This window comes from Ursus arctos, unplaced genomic scaffold, assembly GCF_023065955.2.
Source record: "Ursus arctos isolate Adak ecotype North America unplaced genomic scaffold, UrsArc2.0 scaffold_19, whole genome shotgun sequence".
NCBI lineage: Eukaryota > Metazoa > Chordata > Mammalia > Carnivora > Ursidae > Ursus > Ursus arctos.
In genome coordinates, this window is record NW_026622863.1 from 37,785,544 (window position 1) to 37,806,204 (window position 20,661).

At 51.7% G+C, this 20,661-nt stretch overlaps 1 protein-coding gene across 1 annotated transcript in view; it reads right to left on the bottom strand.

Annotated features, from left to right (window-relative positions):
- Positions 1-19,214, bottom strand: part of TSHZ3 (teashirt zinc finger homeobox 3) — a 70,548-nt gene extending 51,334 nt beyond the window's left edge. Inside the window, exons 1-2 of the mRNA XM_026484252.4 lie at positions 19,013-19,214; positions 17,449-18,135 (exon numbers count right to left, since the gene is read on the bottom strand). Of these exons, the coding sequence (XP_026340037.1) occupies positions 17,449-17,488 (40 nt within the window). The 5' untranslated portion in view covers positions 17,489-18,135; positions 19,013-19,214. The remainder of the gene's footprint in view (positions 1-17,448; positions 18,136-19,012) is intronic.
- Between the last annotated feature and the right edge of the window lie 1,447 nt (positions 19,215-20,661).

Consider the following 20,661-nt stretch of genomic DNA (forward strand, 5'->3'; position numbering starts at 1 on the left):
GCCTCTCTATTCTGCTCCCTGGTGTTGCCATCGCGAAGGGAAGGGAAGCCTTCTGGTGAAGTTGCATTTTCTGGAAATGTCATGGAGTCACGGGGAGAGGGAAGGACACCCAGTTGCGGGGAACCAGGCTGGAGCTGCGCTCGCTGCCTCCCGGTGGCCAAGAGCTCTAGGTAGTGTGTGTCCACCAATTGCCACCTACCAGGGTGTCGAAGCTGTCCGGTCAAGCCGTGACAGTCTATTGATTTTAATAGAACGTCCATTTTATATTTCCACACCAGAGCACGCCGTCCCTTCACAAGGAGGGGAGGCTGTTTCTAAGGGACGAGCGGCTGAGCACCTGCCATGCCCACTTCCCCAACTGCAAAGACACCACCCCACCCCCCACCCCGCCCCCACCCTCCCAGTACAGTTTCTTCCGGGCAGGGGCACCCTCCAGATAGAGATGGAACACGTGTGCCACTTTTTCCACTGTGGCTGGGTCTCCCAAAATGAATGCTTCCATTCACAAAAAATCCGCACAATTGCTGCCGAAGGGCAAAATTATCCTTCCACGATAAGAGCCTTTGTCATATTCTAACACCATAGCCTAAACCCTGGCTCATCCCTTGTTCCTGCAGTTGTCAATGTGGTGCTGTGCTCCGTGCCTCCTGACAATATAATCATCATAAACTTTATTATTACATCTGGAATTTCATGATATGCTCCGTAATTGATTACAGAGGCACAGCCCAGAATGCGGCTCCCCCCAGCTTTGCCACAGTTCCAGTAACCTAACTGCTTAATACTCCTGGAATGTATAAACACTGCTAACTGCTACATTCCCCACACTGACATGGCAGAAGGAGCCACCGAGCCAGCGGGTTCTGCGAGCAGAAGGCAATCTCCACGCCCCGAAGGCAAACGCCCTCGTGGGATGTAAACCGAGATCACGTTTTGGGGGGTGACGATGGCAGACTACCCGTAATCAGATGGGATTTGGGGGCTGATGCCCGGAGGTTATCAGCTGTATTTGGGAACAGAGATCAATAATGAAGTTTGCAGGGACCCACCACCCATTAATACTCATGCTAGATGTGGTGGGGATTCCAGGGTAGAGAACTGCGATTCGGGGATTATGAAAAGTGCCATCGTTCACTATTTCTAATTTCATGAGCACCACGGCAGGAATGCAAAGTAAAGCAGAGGAAAAGCCATCTTTTGTAGGCATGCGATTATACCGGCTAATGCACCCATCTAATAAGGGAAAAGACAGGCAAAATAAAACCAAGGGTGAAGGCCATACTCAAAGGTCCCTGGGACTTGGGGCGGCAAATGAGCTTCCCAGGAATGCAGGGCATTCTCTCCCTTCACTCCCACCCAGAGAGAGCCCAGAGCACCGCCAGCTGCCCTCTCAACACTCCCCAAATTAGGAAGATGCTACCACAGGGCACAGGAGCCCACTGCTGTTCAAGCCAGAGGAGGGCAGGGGATGGGGAGGGGGAGGGGCAGGGAGAAGGGCAGCCCCACTTGCCCAGCACGGGCGCCCACGAGGCTCTCCCTCCCCCTTACTATCTCTAACCCAAACAGTCCTTCTCACCAGCAAATCCTTGGCCAAACTCCTGACATGCGATCTCTCTAGGCAAATCCATTTTAAACCATCAAGAGAGTATCACCAAATGTGCTGTCTGCAACAAACGAACAAAAATCAACTTTGCTGATTTCCTCCCAACGCGCCCACAGGCCACAGGGCTGAGCTCAGAGGGCACACGGGGGAGCAGACCCTGCACCCCAGTGTGGCCTGAGTGGCGGGCGGGCGGCCAGCCAGCGAGCCGGCACTGGGACCACCTGTGACCGGTCAGGCTCTCTTCACCTTGGCCGGTGAGTTCCCGTTAAAAATGGCCCTGCCATCCACCACAGCCAGGTTCCCGCACGAACGCTAATAAGTACTTGTTTGTTGAACTGAAAAATCATTACCACAGAACACGTCAAGTAATGAAAGATGTTTTCCTTGGAGAAATGTTAAATACTTCACTTCTTTCACAAGGAGCGAGTACATGTGTTTCCAAATATTACCTTTCTCCCTCCCCACCCACACTTCATCAGAAAGTCTGGAGCTCCAGGACCCAATTTGAACAAACTCATGTTGCATGGCTCTGAGAACCAAGAATATGCTGTTATTTTATTTATTTTCCTCTGCCCAGCTGACGATGTGTTTGTTCTCTTACTTATTCGCCTAACCATCTCAGTAGGAGCCTCAGTCACGTAGCAGAGTGTCCGTGCTGCCTTACTATTTTATACAGAAAAGCTAGAGAAAATACCACCACCGCAGCCTCATACATTACACCGAGGTAGTATTTGCTAACTAATATATATGAAAGAGCCATTTTACTACAGGCCTAGAGCAAAAACAAAGGCAGGAAATGGAATGCCAAGAGGGGGGGAACACTGCACCACGTGGAAAGCCCCGGTAACCCAGTCTTCTCCTCCTGCAAAGACGGATCCTTGCCCCCTGCCCCTTCCAAAAGCTTTCCCTTAGGCAAAGGAGTGGTGACGACTCCATCTTTGGCATTCTGGGGTCTTTGAAGTGTTTTTAGAACACACTCCCCTACAGGGAGTTCCACTGGTTAATTCCTGCTTTCTTTCTATTTCCCAGCTATGGCATCCTAAGGCTTCGGGCAGAGCCAGAGGGGTGGAGGGGTGCTCTGTGTCCACGGCACCTGAGCTGAGAAAACCCAAAACGACTTCCAGGTAACCTTGTCTCGTGGAACTGCAAGAGGGACACGGGCATCACTTAGATAAAACACTCAGCACGTGGACGTGGGGGTCGGTGGAGTCCCACGTTGACTTGCCATAACATGACTTGGAACGTGGTGGTTCTATCCTGGCACACCCCCTGAGACACGGGACACCCCCATGCATTTTCCCCTCTCTTCTCATAGCAGCAATAATCCAGGGACAGAGGCACTCAAATTGTGGCCAGAACGTACACTTGCAGAACCAAAACCTTCTCTAAAGAACCACCAGCCTGCCCACCCCACTCCCCCAGCTCTCGGCCTCTCGTTTTTTTCTGTGAACCACTTGACCAGATGCCAAGGGGTTACCTGGGAGAACACGAAGCATCGGACCCCAACCACAGTCGCCCCCAAAATGACCTGCATTAACTTCTCAAAACTTGAAGACTTTCCTTCCCCCTCTCCCCACCTTGGTTTTGTTTTCCTTTTTTTAAGGGGAAGCAAATTTCAACCTGATTTCACTAGCATTGAAGGTTGAAATTTTTTTACCTGTGAATTCATAAATCTACCATAAGTGATTCCCAGGGACCTCGCTTCCTCTGCCCGATGAGCCACCCGCCACATTTTGGAATCATCTTGGCTGACATTAGGCAACGTGCTTTCTCAGCAATTATTTGTAACGGCGAGATGACAACTGCAGGAATGTCTCTTGGAGGGCCGAGAAGAACTCCCTCCATCGTGTGTCTCCAAAGGGCCAGATCCCATTGGGGGACGGGAGGGCCCCCACCCCGGCCCCTCGAGGCACCCAGGACATCTCAGAGAGGCACCCAAGCCCGGGCCGGGCGTCGCCCGTCGACGCTGGCCTCCCGCCCCTGCAGTCCCTTGCGGGTCATGAACAGACATTGCCCAAGAAAATGTCAAGCTTCAAGGGCAACCGCTAGGAGATCAGGAAACTCCGAGTCTGACTAGAGAACTCAGAAGGCCACCAAGGGGACACTGGCTCAAGGACCCAGGTAGCCACCGCAAGTCAAAGTCATCTGTTCCCTGGAGGTCAAGTTCTAAATAGAAAGGTTTCCTCCAACCGTAAGTGAGACCCCTGTGGGAGCTCCAGCATGTCTCGCAGGTGCTTTTTCTTATCTGGGTATCTCTCTCTCTCTCTCTCTCTCTTACACACACACATACACACACACACACACACACACACACACACCCCAAAAGGCCAGCGTCGCGTCACCTCTAGGGGGCTCCCAGTGCACTATGGGAGAAAGAGGACGTCACACCCTGAGGTTCAGCCCTGGGGGACTCCCTTGGGATGCTCCGCGATGAATCGGCAGGGCTGCCGCGTGCGGGGAGCGGAGGGATGGAGTTCCCGGTGTTCGATCTGCGGCACCCTGAAAGCGGCGTCCCAACTACAAAAGTGTTGCTTTCTTCCTTCTCATGAATTCTAATATTCAAGCCTTTTTTCCTCCTGCTAATTTTAGTAGTCCTGCTATTCTTTGGGAAGAGAATGGTGTGAAAATCAAGCATAGTATCCAAAAATAAAAGAGTAGATCTGTTTCAGGGCTTGCGGCATATTTAACTGAAAAGCAACTCCAGATCCACCGCTTTCTATCTAGTCTTTAATACGTTTTCCAATTTCTCCAGAATATTTTAGCTTCAGAAAAGGCAAGGATGACTTCCTCATCTATGAATATTTTTGAGACTGAAATGGGCACCCAAAATTATTTCTAGATTGTAATTGGGAGGGTCTCCTCAGATTGCGATGCCAGGTTATCGCTGGGGAAGGAAGTCACCGATGTGCTCCGCGGGGCCACACCAAGACGGCTTGCAAAGCCTCCTTCGGGAACCAGGAGCATGTGCTCTTCGGAGCACGTTCCTGGGCAGGTGAAGGACTACGGAGCTCCCTCCGTGCAGCCTGCAGGTAGACCGTATGGCATGCTTGCCAAGCCTTCCCCCTTCGTTAAAAAAAAAAAAAAAAGTCTTGTCTTATCTAAGGAATTCAGGTCCAACCCGGCAGAACTGTGGAAGGGCATGTGGTCCAGGTGAGCAGAGCTCCTGCAGTCTGAGGCTGTCCTCAATAGCCTCGTGTGACAGCCAGGGGGGCCCAGAGGACAGGAGCAGGGACGCTACCTGAAGACCCCAGCCCATGCCTCCTCAGCCAGGGAAGCCGGACATCTGTGACAGAAAGTTAGAACTCTGTGTCAAGCCCTTCATGCAAACAATAAATATTACTTGTGCTCATAATCGGACTTTTCTCCCGCATCGTCTTTGAATGTTGAACCTTTTTCAATTAATTAAAAACTATGCATTGCAGAGTGCATATTTTATCAGCCCTCAGCTGCTTAAGTGTCTAGAAAAGACCAGGCAGTTTTTCTTTCTTTCTTTCTTTCTTTTTTTTTTTTTTTCCAGGCAACCCAGAGCAAGTACTTGCAAGGGTCATATCTTTTTAATTATCTTTTCTCTCTTTGATTAATTATTCCGTCTGACAATAGCGTGTTTCTAATGCTATTCACCTGCCTTTGATGATTGACAACTTTTCTGTCTGATTCAGAGCAAACAGCTGCTGCCACAATCTCCTAGCAACCCGGGTGTGATGGATGAGCCCCCAAGATGGATGGCTGCAATAAATCATGTCTCCAGCCATAAAACGGAGAAAAGGGGAGAAGAAGGAAAGCGAACAAAAAACAAAACAAGGTTTCTTCCCATGAGTGCACTCCGTTCCTTACCAATTATACCTGAAATGGACTTTTGCACCTATTAATAGCAAAGTTTCTCTAATCGGTAAAAATGGGATGATGCCATTTGCAGCAAAGGTGTGTTTACAGTTGTTCCTGCAAATTGGCACTTGTACTCCCAATTTCCTCCAACACCGGCCAAGTGCGAGGACAGAGGATCAAAGTTTTCCTCTCTTCCATGAAGTCTCAGCAAGAAACAATATCATCTTTCTATAGTCAGACGCGAGTCCAGGCACCAACCAGGGATATAAATCTGATGCTACCCAATTTTTGGCATCAGCTGGCTACACCAAAAGTGAATCCTAAGTCATCCTCGTGTGCAAGGAGTCAGTGAGGCTGCTAATAAAGTTATTTCAAAATAAACACACACACACACACAAAGTTGCCTGGAGTCGGTGAGTGAACAAGCCACATTTCCACCACGTCTCTCCTGTTCGTGGTAGAGGCAGGCTTTTTACATGTCAGGGAAAAGTTTGTCCCAGAAGCAGCAAGATATGCAAGATAGGAACGTCCAGCCTTTCCACCCATTCTAGATTCTCATTTCTTCAGATAAAAAAAAAAAAACTACCGCAGCCTAACTTTCTGTCCCATCAATTTTTTAAATTAACGTCCACACTATAAGTCATACAAGGAGCCCTAAATTTAATTAGCAGAACCAAATAAAGTCACATATTTAATAGAATGCCTGCCAATTAAATTTGCACTATCGGGGCTCTCCTGGTGGAGGAGACCAGAGCAGGAAGGCCAGCAGTTTTTGTTTTCCTTTTTCCACCAGGAAAGCAAAGGCCTCTGCAGCAAGGCTGGCCGGGCTGCTGATTCTCCCAGCAGCTGGGGGCTCCGTCCATAAGCCAGCCTGCGTCCCTAACTACTTCCAGTAGGTGGGGGTGTCCCGGAGCAGAGCTCAAGGGTGCACAAGAACCAGAAGTGATTAGCTGGGCGGCGGAGGGGCCTGGAAACAGCTGTCCACATCAGTCCTGGCGGGGGTCTGCCGGGGCCTGGGAGGGGGACAGAGTGCAGACACAAAAGGGGAGGAGGCCGCTGGGAGCAGGGGCAGGGAGCCACAAAAGATCATTTTTTATCTGAGATATTCCTGAGACGTGGAAGTCTGTTTCTTCATTCTCACACTGCTAACCAAGCCAACCAGTCTTTTTTGAATAGTTATATTGTGCTAAGCTTTTCAGATACAGATTTTTTTTTAAAAGCATGTCACAGAGTTTAAAAAATCAGGCAAGGGTCCTGGCTTTGGCAACTACAGCTCTGTTTATATTTTAATGTTTCGTACGTGACTGCCTCTGTCGGGAAAGAGAGAGGGGGAGAGAAAGAGGGAGAGAGAGAGAGAAGTTGCCTGTTAGCTTTAGTGTAAATCACAGATACTTCATTTTTTCCCTTGGAAAAATGTCCTTGGAAATTATTCAAAATTAAAGCCTTCCCCCCTTCCTTTTTTTTGGGGGGTGTGTCTTCTATATCGTAAATGGGAGGGCTCCTGTCTGGTCAGCAGCAATGAGAACCCAAGGCCAATCGATGGAAACACACATGCACACACACACAGGCCCCTACCCTGCTCCAGCTCGTCCAACTCTCAAGTTACAGGTTTACACGGCAAGTCTAAATAATATTCAAAATGATAAATGGCACCCTAAGCCCAGCATCCACCATCAATCTTTTCTTAAGGTACATCCATCTTCAATAACGCATGTTTGAATCATGTGAAGCTAGGAGCCCTGAGATTCATTTCTACCACCCCTCACAAGCCAGGGTGGCTTGAATGATACCTGTCAGCCCTGGTTTGTTGTTGCTGCTGTTTTCCTCGACTACCAAAGGGAAAAACAGAAGGAAGAGGAGAAAAGGCATGGGGGTGGGAGGGGGGGAGAGTCAGAAGAGCGTCAAAGGCTGAACAGTGTGGTTTAGCAGATAATATGAAAGAACATAACCTCTTCCGTGCTTCTGCCAATCTCGCGCCCGCCACACCACACACCCAGACAGCCATCCACACACGGAGCAGGCTCTCGCCTCTCCTCGCCCCTGCCTCTCCTCCCTCCTCCCCGTCCCTCTCGCCAAATCAGCAGCCTCTCTCTGCAAGCCAACGGTACAGGACTGGGAGGAGGAGACAGCATCACATGGACTGGGCTTCCCTCCCCTCCCCGTTGTCTGGCTGGGGCCCATATGATAAATGACATATGTCATTCTGTCAGGAGGGAAGGGTGGGTCAGTGATGTATGACTCCGCTGAAAAGGAAATCGACTGTTTGGCATGGCGCAGCTCTTCTCCACCAGGATTTAGTTCCAGAACTCTGAAATGAATTCTCCGACGTTTCAAGTGCATACTTAGGGCAGGCTGATGGGAGGCCTGGGGAAATCGCACTTTATCCTCCCCCTGCCCTTCCAATGGCAAAAAAAAAAAAAAAAAGAAAGAGAAAAAAGAAAAAAAAGAAGAAGAAGAAGACAAAAAGAAAAAAAAAAACCAACAAGGTTCTGCCACTGGATACCTGCAAAAGGCCACACGGGTGTCAAAGTCCCCAGCAGTCACACACCACGGGTTATTAAAAATGTGACTTAGGGGAAAAAAAAAAAAAAGAAATCAAGTGGAGAGTAAGGTTAGTCCTTTTATTTATTTATTTTTTAATGGCAAAGGGCTGACACAAAAGCAAGATAAAAATTAGCATGTTTGAAGTAATCGTCCCGCAGCTTGACATCTGCATAGTAAATTTTAAAGGAAAAAAATGTGTCAGACAGCCATGAGCCGCTTCGCCCTCCCCCCTTTCATTAGCTCACTGCCAGGGTGGCACTCTGCTGAACCTCATTACGGCAAGAGGATTTATGAAGCTGAACCCAATGGCAAAGAAAAGGCATCTGTCAATAATTGTAGGGAGCTGCACTCACAGCTTTGAAATCTCATTAAGTATGCAGTTATCAGGCATAAAGATCAAAAACATTACTCAACTCCGACAGAATCTTATGGAGGAACATTAATTAGCAACAGGCCTACAGTACAAAAAAAAAAAAAAAGAAAAAAAAAAAAAACACAGACTTCCTCTCACACCTGCCCAACCCACAAACCTAAAGCAACACTCCCCCTCCCACCCGAAAAAAAATAATTCCAGGCATCTGAGACTGATCAAGAACATGAAACAGGAGAGACGCACACAGAAAGAAGAGGGAGGGAAGGGGTGAGCGGGCGGCAGGGAGGGAGGGAGGGGAGAGGGGGAGGGCGGGGAAATTCGGTTGAGAAAGGCTTGGCTGTGAGAAGAGAAAAGGAAGAAGCTGTCAAATTTGAGAAGGATGTCAGTGCTGGCCCTGATTACAGGGGCCTATGGAGTTCTCAGACCTTTTATCATCCTCGCCATCAAAACCAGCCCCGGCTCACCGCAGGAGGGCTGGTGGCTGCCTGGCTGTCGCCCGGCCCGGGGCCCAGACCCCAGGACCCTCTCACCTGGCAGGCGGGGTGCAGTGGGCCTGGCGCCCAGGAGGCAGGCCCTGCCAGGCCTCCTGCAGCAGCACCATGCTCTCGCCCGCGCCCAGCTGACCAGAGCCACGGCCAGCCCCAGCTCTGCGGGCCCAGGGCACAGTCTAGGGACTCGCGGCTGTCACTGTCCATCTGACCACCATCTGAAAAACACCCTGTTCTTCCTCCAAAGAGACTCTGGCAACCCCTCCTCACACGTACACTTTCTCTCATTTGATTTCTGTGTATGACTGATTCATACGACACACTGCAAAATAAAACTGAAGTGTGGAGGATTCCCATCCGGACGGTAAAGCCGACGCCGGGTCATGGGGCTTCACGACCTTTGTAGCACACGGGACAGGGTGCAGCTGAGGACGGGAGTCACGCCGATGCCCGCGCTGGTCTGACTCCAGCAGAGCCACAAGAAACAAAATCAAATGACAAGCGTCCTGAGCTACCCCATTTTCCACCTCCTGCAAGCCGCCCTGGGAAAGAATCCTTTACACGTGTCTGGAAACATCCCACAAGGATGATGTGCACGGGGTCTCAGGCAAAGGTCTCTTCCATCCCATGGTGGCCTGCATCCCGGGTAGGTGCACCAAGGCTTGGGGACAGGTCTCCAATACCACCTAGGCTCTGTCCAACAGGCAACATCAGCCAAACTCCGTGGCACGTGGTGCAACAGTTAGGCACGGCCCCCAAGCTCCCCCGTGAAAGGTGGAGAATAATAATGGTAATAGCAAGAAAGCCTTTATTCTGTACAGACGTCCCTGCACTTACAGAAAGGTGGCCTTCTCTGGTTACCCGTGAGCACATGCTCGAACGTGCTCTCGCGCCCGCTCACACAGACACACACGCGCACATGCGCACGCGCGTGCACACACACGGCACTTCCCATCATCCCACGCCATGTGAAAACCTTCAGAACAGCACCTCTTTTGATCTGAAACCCCTGCTATCACTCTTCTCCGAGCACCTCTTTCCCTCCTATGCCAGCCTCTTACCTCGTTCCATGGCCGTTTCCGGAGCGCTTACCTCTCTCCTCTACCGAAGAGAATGGTCACCCTTTCTAATTAGCCACATCTTTAAGGGAAAGGGCATTAAGATTCCTAGGCAACCAGCTTGGAGATCTCTCCAAGACAAGGCCCATCCTTTCCAATAAATAACTCTCCTTTGGAATATCAATGAACACGGCTCGGATAAATTGTCACCTATGACCAAAACTAGTTAAGAACACTGGTCTATAAACCAGACTCGATGAGAAGAAATTTTAGTAGTAGTGTTACAATAAGGTGTTTATATTTTTTATGTGCTTACCATATTACCTTTATTATGTGTAACATCGAAGTGATTATAGCAATTACATCTAACAGAATTAATTACAGAACTTCCCATCATTCCAGGATACATAATGCATTAGAGGTAAGCCAAAGAAAGAAAGCATCTTGATTGTAGTAACTATTGTTGGTATGTATTTTCCCCAGCAGCAAATGCCAAAGCGACGGCAGCTTGCAGGAAGAACAGGGTAATGGAAACTGAGAGGTTTAATAGGAAATGAGGTATATTTTCTTTAAATTAAGTAACACCTTTGCCTAATAATATCTTGGTGCTATTGGACATATAAAATCAATTTAATTTTTTTTAAGTGTAAATCTTTAAAAGGCACTAGTTAATCCACCCAACCAATGTTACTACATAAAGGAGAAAGCACATGGGTGAAAGACTTACAAGTCTTTACGTATGCAAAATAAATTCACTCAAGGCTTCATTAATATTAATTTAAATTCAAAACCCATTTACATTAAATTGTTCATTAAAAATTGCCTATTTTATGCAACAAGCATTTCTCAAAGAACTCAGAGGAAACTGAATACATAGGACTAGATTTAATGATGGGAATGGAAAAATCAAAAGTAAATGAATTTGAGTCGTTTCACGTATATTACCAAACAGCGCTTTGCCCTCCATTAAGGACGGGTTCCAGCTTGGGGAACAAACAAGCACTCAGAGTATTTTGCTTTCTGTCAGTACAGACTTGTGGCCACGACCTTCTGGTCTACCAAAGACTAAGAAGAAAACAAGACGCACTGGTGGGATGAAGAGGGCAGCCAATCCAAACCTGGACTTGGGAAGGGACCAGGTACCACATTCAGCATCCCAGCTGAACTCACAGAGCGTTGAGAGCGAGGCTTGCTTTTCAAAACACATACATTAGTTAGCATTTGCCAGTGCCCATCTTGGTCAAGAATGAATAGTTTCCCCTTGCCCTTCACTCCGCCCCCTGCTTTATTCCCAAAGCAAGGGGACCAAGAATATGATGACAAGGAGTTGGTAAGTTCCTTGCTTTGGCGCCCTCCCCCTGAAGACAGTCTGAACTTACACTGTTTCCCCAACAGCTGTTCTGGATGAAGAAAACACAGTCATAATTAATAACATGTGTCCTGACAGTATGAATTAATAATTTATCATTAAGCCCAAACAAATTCAAATTATTTTTCAAGAGCCACACCTTTGCACATCTGAGAAAACAAGGTAAGAAGATGGTGGAAAAATCCAGGTAACATGACCTGTAGAGCAATGCCTTCCCCCCCACCCCAATACATCTCTTGGGCCACTCTTGTTGAAATACTAAAATAATTTATAGAATCGAAAGTAATTAAACCCAAGAATCTAAGTGCTGATCAAATCAAGTGTATGTGCTCGAAATGTCTTCTTTTTTAAATGGGGCTTATAAAATATTCAATATTTGGTCAAGGACACTATGTAATCTTTCTAATAAAGATTCCTAAACCTAGAGTATGACAGTTGTGCAGGCAAGTGGTCATAAGCAGATTATGCTCTATTACTGTCTCCCTCTCTCTTTTTTTTTTATTTCCAAAAATGCATAGCATTATTCTGGTTACACACAGTAAACTGAATTTTTACATCCACGTCTAATGTAATTGTTTACCAATGTTGAAAAATTAGAGAAAGCTACCAAGTCTATGTATCCATTCCTTGCAATTCAGGTAAAAAAAAAAAATCTAGAAGGAAAAAAAAACATATTCATAGCCATTGTTTAGTAGGATTTAAAAATTAATTTAATGACTAACTGCAAATACTGGAAACTAGAATTAATCTGTCTGGATTTTTTTAAAGGCTTACAGACATTTAAATGCATGTATCGGGACACTTTATCAACCTAACATAAAATTGTCATCTTATCTTATTATATGACTATTTTATGCATGTGTCAAAGAATTTAAAAATGACTGCCTGTCTGTTGAGTCTAATTACAACTGCACATTATCTGTCTAGATGTACCAGTCCATATCATTGTTACCAAATACAATATATTGTATTCACCTTTCATTTGTAACTTCAGACAGAGAAACCACAATTTGGAGCATAACTAAAATACACACACACACACACACACACACACACACACACACGCATACACGTGCCACCGCGAACACCTGAGAGGGTCTGGGTAAGTGATGGCACTGCGCTGTGCTCTGTGCTGTCCTGTTTCTCTCCACAGGCTGTGGGAAAATGCTACAGGGGTGTTACAAGACAGCTTCTTGGAGAGAAAGGCCCATCTACCCAACTGGGCTGCACACTAACACAGAAGGGGGGACACACACCCTACTTCTTTTTTTTTTCTTTTTCCTTTCTTTTTTCTTTTTCTTTTTTTTTTTTTACTACCAGACCAAAGCTATTTTTATAGCTTGTCCAGTGACAGGCAGGAATAAAAATGGGCCAGCAGGAAAGCCTTACAAACCGCACTCGGAATAAGGGTGACCTGCTCACGTCCCTGGATTAACATGGCCGTTGTACACCAGGACGGGGACTCCGCTCCTGTCCCTTCTGCTCCCCCGCCTGTGACTGCAGCGCTCGCCTCAGCCTGGCTCCGCCACCACCAGGGTGGAAGGGGAAGCCCCCGAAAACGTGCAGCCACTTTGGCCTGCAGAAGGGGATCCTTCTCCTTCCAGAAACCCAGCAGTGGAGGCTGCAGGTGGGGGACGAAGGGCTTAAATTCTGGGACCTCGCCTGGGCTTCCCGGTGCCCCCACGGCCCTGAGCAGTCATCTTGCAGTCTAATCCCTTTACAGAACAATCTTTGGTAAAAAGAGGAAAAAGGCAGACCTGTGAGACAATTTGGGGAAGAGCTGCTGATCGGTCCGTTACTGACGATCTCTTGCTTATGAGCGCGCTCAAGGCAACGCTGAGAACAAAATGACAACATCCACCGCTCACAATCAAGTGTGGCCCTGGAGAGCACTGAAGCCCTAACTGACAGTTGTCAAGATAATGGGGGCACAGCAGCTGATTCTAGAAGATTCTCTTCCCTAGGTGGATGTCCAGGGGGAGAGCCTTGCCTCCTGCCCTCTTTGTTTCTTTCCTTCATCTTCTTGATTTTCCTTTTTAAAATGTGCATCGTTCCTCCACATTTTGTAGGAAAATGGGCGGGCGGGGGTGGGGGTCGGATCACAGAGCAGCCCGAACCAGTCATCTTGTCACCTTGCTACAGGGCAGAATACCTGTCCGAAGGAGAAATGTGTGGCAAGCTTGAGAGCAAATACAATCCCAGGGCTAATGCTGAAATGCCCTCCTGAATGCTCCACGTGCCTCCGACAGAGAAGAGCAGCTGCCCAGTGTGTGGACGAGCCTTCCGAAGGCCTGGACGGCAGTAGTGGACAGCACCAGACGCACTACGTTTTAGGCATGCCCACATCCACTGGCGCTGCGAACCCGCCCTGCCTTGCCACTGCAAGTCCACCCTGCCCCCCCCGGGGGACCCACAGTGATCTGGAACAGCTGCAGAACCTAAGGGGTTCAAACTATTTTTACAAACATCAAGATGCTTAAAGGTTTCCCCTCTTGATGTGACCACCCAAGAACTCCTTAGAATATGATTCTCTTTCAACGAATGAGACTCGAAAGGTCAATGGCAAGTTGTGGTTCACCGAGGCTATTTTTTTTTTGCAAGTTGAGGCAATTTTTTTAAAGATTTTACAGTCCCTACCCCCCCCCCGAAAATGGATATGAATGGATAAAATGTTGTCTGCTATGAAATACTGCTTTCATTTTTTTTTCTGGCATCTTCAAAAAACACTTGTTTAAAAAAAAGTCACGCCCAGGTAAGAGTCCCGCATTGAGCAAGGGACAATGGTCATTTTGCCTGAAGGACACTGTCCTCTCCAACCCTCCTCCCCTGAGGCAGGAACATCTGGCCAGCACAAATGTATGGCCCTTTGAAATGACACGCCTGGAGAAAGGACACTCCTGCCCAGGCTTCTCTTCAGCAGGTGAAGAAACGTCTCTCTCCCTTTGAGAACAGACACCATGAAGCCATGCATAATTTCAAGAAAGAAAGAAAAGAAAAGAAAAGAAAAGAAAAGAAAAGAAAAGAAAAGAAAAGAAAGAAAGAAAGAGAAAGAAAATCCTAAAGTACAGAAATACGTCTTTTCAGGGATTCTTGGAGGCTGCTCTGGCCTTCTGGAGAGCAATGTTACATTTGGCCTAGATATGAAGGCTGTGTGCACCTGTGTGCTAGGTCTGCACTCTCTACCCAGCTCTCAGCCCTTTGTGGTTGTTATTCTACCCCAGACCATTAAAAGGGCCCTAATTCCTATGACATGATTATCCAGGTACCAAAGCCCATTTGTCACCTGCAGCAGAAAATTGAGTTAATGCACAACTAAAGGCAGCCAGGACTGTGTAATATCAACTTGATTACATCAAACTAGCTGCAAACCTAATTCTGCTAGATGACACTGCGTCGAGCTTGTCATCTCCAATCATTAAAGCTGTCAGGAATCCATCAGGTTTACAGCTAATTAGGTGAACACTAATGAAGCTGGCAAAACAACTTTTCTTTTTTTATGGCTGAGCGGACCTTTCAGTTTGGAGGGGAAAAAAAAAATTCTCGAGTATTCTCAAGGTTGCTGGGGACTGGATTTCCAGTTACCAATCAGCAGACATCTTTCTGTTTCCCACTCTCTATCAGTGCAAAGCAATCAATTTGTCATCACTCCTAGGATGCCACAGAGGCGGGCATGCACCTTATAACTTGCAGCTGTGAGAACTAAAAACAGGAGGGAAAAAATGGGAAGTTTCTCGTCCACCCAAACCAAGCAACAAACAAAAACCTCAGGCAGCTCACTTATTGGCCTGTGCATACTTAAAGCTGGCCTAAATGTGGAGGGTTTTTTTTTTTTTATCCCTCCCCTCTTCTTAAATCAGTAGCCCTTCAGACATTCTCCACCCCCTCCTCCACACGTCCATTAGGCAGAGGCATTCTGATAAAGTAAATCCAAAACCAGGGTATGGGAAAGAAAGAAAGCACTCACGCTGCTAACTTCTGATTGACCATTAAGCTATTGATGAATGTGCCTGTCAGGAGAGAGACAATTAAATCAAATATGAAACAAAGTCGTTTTGACGGGTCATTTTGATAGAGCAAAACCATTCTTCCATCTCCTATTAGCCGGGCAGTCAAGTTTTTATATAATGAATATTTCTTAACTGACCTGAGATTTCCTGGCTGGCTTTTGAAAAGGTGCAAAAAGGTTAGTGAACAGGTTGCTTTAGGGAACGAAAAAAAAAAAAAACAAATAAATAAAATCAACGGTACATTTCCTCCTTCGTTAATATTTTTAGCAGAAAGTTATCCTGTAAGAGTCTCAGATTGGCAAGGTGGAGGAGAAAAGATGAAGCAACCGTAGAGAGAGTTCTAAACTAAATGTAAAGATGTAATCACATATGGTTCATTTGATTGAGGCACACAGATACCTTAAAATGTGCATCCAGAAAGGAAAGAAAAAATTTAAAAGACTGGAAGAAGCCCAAGACACTCCTACTGCCCAACTTTGTGAAGGAGTCCTCCAAACTTTTAGAGTTTATTTTGGGTAGATAAGCTCATTGCTTGAGCTTGGAATTTAAAGGAGAAGAGGAGGGATGGGCAAGAAGTATCCGCCAGGAGGTGACTGGAGTGCCAGCACCCTCTCTAGAACCACCGCTGGGATTTTCAAACTTCCTGAATTTGGGCAACACTGAGGACAGAGAGCAAAACCTGCATTCTATGCCCCCAAACCACATCTGTTTTCTTCGAGGATTTTCTTAAGACACGAACAAGAAAGTCCATTTTCTGGGAGAAGAAAGAAGAGCATTCCCTCTGCGTGACCCTGTGTAAGGAGACTCCAGTTCAGAGTGCGGCCAATGTGTGAGCTCCACGGGCAGTGCCGGCTCACACGATGGAAATGACCATCACCGTCACCCCCAGGGCTGCCACATGCACTCAGGGGCAGCAGCATGGGCACAACGCCTTCATCCAAGAAGGGCGCCAGGCAATGCCCTGACCCTTCGCTCTGCTCTCCCTTCTTCCACCAAAAGGGAAGAACAGAAAAGAAAAGAAATGAACCTCCACTTAACCCTCCTGTTAAAAGCAGCATCTGAACCTCTGCACATCTGAGTGTTACTCATATCAAAATACATCCCGTCCATATGTGGTCCTCTCAGCAATCCGTCCCAAATCCCCGAAGTTGCACTGACAGGGCCCTAGTGACGTCACAGAGCTTGGCCTCACCATTGGGAGTGATTTATTGATGTTTATTGGGAATGAATAGATCAAAGGCAGCAGCATGACGGGCGATCAATCAGTCATCAAATCAAGGGTGGCAAAGGGCCAGAAACCCTTCTTCCAGGCAACATGCCCCCAACTGACATTATTGCAAAATAATGTTATGTGTGTGGGTTTTGTTTTGTTTTCAATGATGCTTTTTCCAGAAAAGAGAAAAAAAAAATCGACTCAGTCTTAACAGGAGTTGACACTCCTGGCAAAAAAAAAGGGGGGGGGTTGGAAGTACACAGACACGTCCCAGAACTAAGTGCTACGAGGAGATGCGGGTGGGAGAAGCAGTGCAAGGAGGGGGTGGGGGTAAGGGAAAACAAACAGGGATAGAGGGAACGCCAGCATCTAACATTGACTTGACAGTCATCTGACAATACCCAGACCCTGTGCGCTCTGGCTTCCACGGCTTGCCCGCGTTGGGCCCAATAAATGAAGAATCAATCGGATTAGCAATGAGGTGGCCGAAGGGACCCGCTCGCTCACTCGCTGGCTCTCTTTCGCTCGCAGACACCGGGCTGTCCCCCGCCGGCCGGCCGCGGGAGGACACGGAAGGTGTCCCAGGGAACTCAGGTGACCCCGCCCGCCCCCCACAGAAAGAGACCGAAGAGGGCTCCTTCCCATCCCCTCCGCAGCCGGAGAGCTGAAGAGGCAGGGACCCAGCCCGGCTCAGTTGGCCCCGAGCGCGCGCGGCTCCTGAAGTGGGTGCGAGCCGGAGCAGGGCGAGCGCGGCGGGGCGTCCGGGGGGCGCCCGGGACGCGAGGCGGGCGCACGCACCCAGAGAGCGGAGCAGCGAGCGAGCTTGGCGCCCCGGAGTTACTCTGCGCCGGCAGAGGGAGAGGGGCGAGGAGTGGGGCGAAGAGCGGGGTCGCGGCCGGCCGGAGGCGCACCGCGGCAAGAGGAAGAGGAGGAGGAGGAGAGGAGGAGGAAGGGGAAGAGGCTCGTACCTGCTGCGCGCCGGGGCGCCTGCTGCTTCCTCCTCGGCATGATGCTCCTCCGGCGACTGCCACTGCCGCCGCCGCCGCCGCCGCTGCCGGGCTGAGGAGAGGGAGGGAGGGGCGGCGGGCCCGCGGGGGGGCGAGGCGGGCCGGCTCTCAGCCTCCCCCCCGGAGAGCGGCCGCCCGCAGGATGCTGCTGCGCCCCGGCTCTCCGCGTCCCCCCCTCTCCGCGCTCCGCCGCGATCCCCGAACGTGCGGAGGGAAGAAGGAGGGCGGGCGAGGGAGGCGCGGGGAGGGAGGAGCGCGGGGGGAGGAGGAGGCAGAGGAGGAGGAGGTGGTGAAGGAGGAGGAGGAGGAGGACCGCGCTGCCGGCGGAATGGGAAGTTTGACAAATCGCTCCAGAGGCCCGAGGAGGAGGGGGCGGGGAGGAACGGCGGCCCTGCCCCCCCCCGCCCCGTCCCCAGACGAGGTGCGCGGGGTTCGGGGCCGGGGGGCGGGGAGAGAGGGAGAAGGCGGGCAGAGGGGTGGGAGGAGGAGCGCGGGAGCGGCCCCAGCCGGTCCTGCCCCGGCCCCCACCCCCGGGCAGGGGGTCACGGCATCCGGGGGGGGCGCTCAGCCGCCGCCGCGGCCCGGGGCTCAGCGGTCCAGTCTTCTGCCCGCGGCGCGGCTGGAGCGGCGGCGTCGGCAACAGGCAAGCTTAAAGGAAAAGGAGATGATCGTGTCACTCGCCCGCCCGCGGGGGCGCCGCGCCCCCACTCCCGGCCCCAAGCCTGTCTAGGACCCCCGCCCCGTCCGAGGAAGGGGTGCCGCCCCTCCGCCCCCGCCCAGTGCGCGCACGCTGGGGCGCGGCGCCCGCCCGGCCCAGCTCGTCCCGGGGCGCTAGCTTACCCCAGCCCGCCCCGCTTCCCCACCCGGCCTCGCCCCCTGGCCGCCCCCCGCTGCCCCGCCCGAGCCGCACTCCTCTCCACCCGCCGCGTCCAAAGCCCCCAGCTCGCTCCCCGGGCCTGGGCCCGCGCCCCCGGGGATGCCAGGGCCCGCGGGCGGGCGCCGGCGCCCTCGAGGGAGGAGGCGGGCGCGGGCCGGAGTGGGTGGGGGCTGCTCTCAGACCCCGCGCCACCCGGGCTCCTCCCCCGGGACCCGCCGCCGCCACTTCCCCCAATTTTTTTTTTTCCCGGGCAAACTTTCCCGGGCCCGTCCCGGGGGTCGGTGTGGGAGGGGGTGCCTCCAAGTTTCCTCCTCTGCCTGGGAAGATCGCGGTCCTTCCACCCCCACCCCGCCCCTCGCCCCCTAGGCGCCGGGCCGCGCCCCCCACCCTTAGAGCTGGCAGATCCGAGGGCGGGACGGGGGCGGGGGAAGGAACTCTGGCTCCCAAGCCCATCCCCCGCCCCGGGGCGCCCCCGAGAGGGGGCCACCGCGCCCAGCGCCCAGCTTGCCAGCAGTACTGGGCGAAAAGAATTGATTATTGATTGGGTGATTGGGGTCGCTGAGGCGCCGAGCGGGCCGGACCGGCCGGCCGCGGAGAGGAGGAGCTGGCGGGGCTGCGTCGGCGGCAGGGCGACGCGGGCTGACTTACGGGCGACCGCGAGAGCGCGGGTGGGCCGGAGCTCATTGGGACGACCCCCGGGCGGCGGCGGCTGAGCGGGAGCCGGAGCCGGAGCGGCGCGGGCGGCGGCGCATCGATGCGCTGCGGGCTCGATTGCGTCTCCCTGGGCCAGCTCTTGGGCCGGGAATGGGGCGGCCGCGGCGGGGCTGGCTCCGGGCGCTGCCAGGCGGCGTTGGTGGGGGTGCGGGGGCGGCCGCTAGGCCCACGGTCCCCGAGGTGGCGCTGCTCCTGGGCGCGCCGGCTGGGGCCCGGGGACTCCCTTGGGCCCCGCGTCCGATAGTCCCGGCGAGGGCCGGAGCCCTGCGCCCTGGGACTGGCTGCCTGAGCGTTCCGGGAGCTGCAAACCCCGGCCTCTTTCCTTCCTTTTTTCCTTCCTTCTTTCTTTCCTTCCTTCCTTTTTTTTTTTTGTGTGTGTCCTTTTCTTGTGTTTCTTTTCCCCTTTTCTTCTGCCCCCTCTCTGTATCTTTTTTTCTTTGTGATTGTTTATGCAAGTTTGTTTTAAAAGTTCACAGGCATGCTTTCTTTTCTTTTAGACAAGGAGACCGTGATCTCACCCAGACGGTAAGATCAAAAGTCTCCGCTCGCCCCCAGCCTGCGGGCTTGGGCTCGGTCCAGACGCCTCCTTGAATGCAGATGTGCTGCTGCCGTCCTCCCGGGCTATAAAGCCGCCTCCAGCGCCTTCGCGCGCGCAGGAGCACTTGGAGTTGCGGGGTGCGGACCCCGGGCGGTTGCGGGGGAGTCGGAGTCAGGCTGCGGCTGGGCTCCTGGGCTGGTCGTGTGTGTGGCGGACTCGGGGGCGGGGGCGCGGCGAGCAGCTGGTGCCTGCGGCGGCAGAGGCTAGAGCGACTGCCCCTCCAGGCCCGGGAGAGGGAGACGCGGCCGTGGGGCGTGAAACGCTTCTTGCGAACGAGGAAACGGTGAGTTGGCAGACGCCGCCCGCGGCCTCTCGGTTCTGGTCGCGGCGCTGGGAGCCTCTTGCCTGGAGAAGGGTAGGCGCCGCGCGAGGTCAGCTCCTGCCCGCCCCTGGCTCACCTTCCCAGCGCGGAGCGCCCACTTAAGCGCGCCGGCAGTGGTGGGTACACAGCGCTGGGCGCCGCGCACGGAAGGCTGAGAGTTTCGCCCTGGCTTATGCTCCCCCTCCTCCTCTCCTTCCCCGCTCTGCTCTCCAAACCTCGTTCCCTCCGCCCCCTCCCCTGCGGGCCGCGGCCTGAGCTCCCACCTCTGAGCCGCCCGCAGCCACCGCCCGGTTGCTACCTCGCCCTCCCCCGCTCAGGCGCCGCGCGCGGTGCGATCCGCCCTAACATCTGTCCGTCCAACCATTGGCGCATCCATCAGTGTCTATGAGCTGCACATCGCAGCGACAGCCCGTCACGCGCAACACGGGCTATGCGGAGTGCATACTGCGACCGCGCTGCCTTGCCCGGACACTCAAACAGGGTTCTGGCCCGGCGTGGCACAGCTTGGAACCCTGATCTCTACGGTGTTCTTTTAACCATACGCACCCCCTTTAATATCAAGACCTCAAAACGGGAGTAGTCTTGCAGGCCGTTCTAGGAATGGGACAGATGGAGAGGGACACTGTCGATCTAGTTCTTGCAATTCCAAGTTCTCTTTGCCCC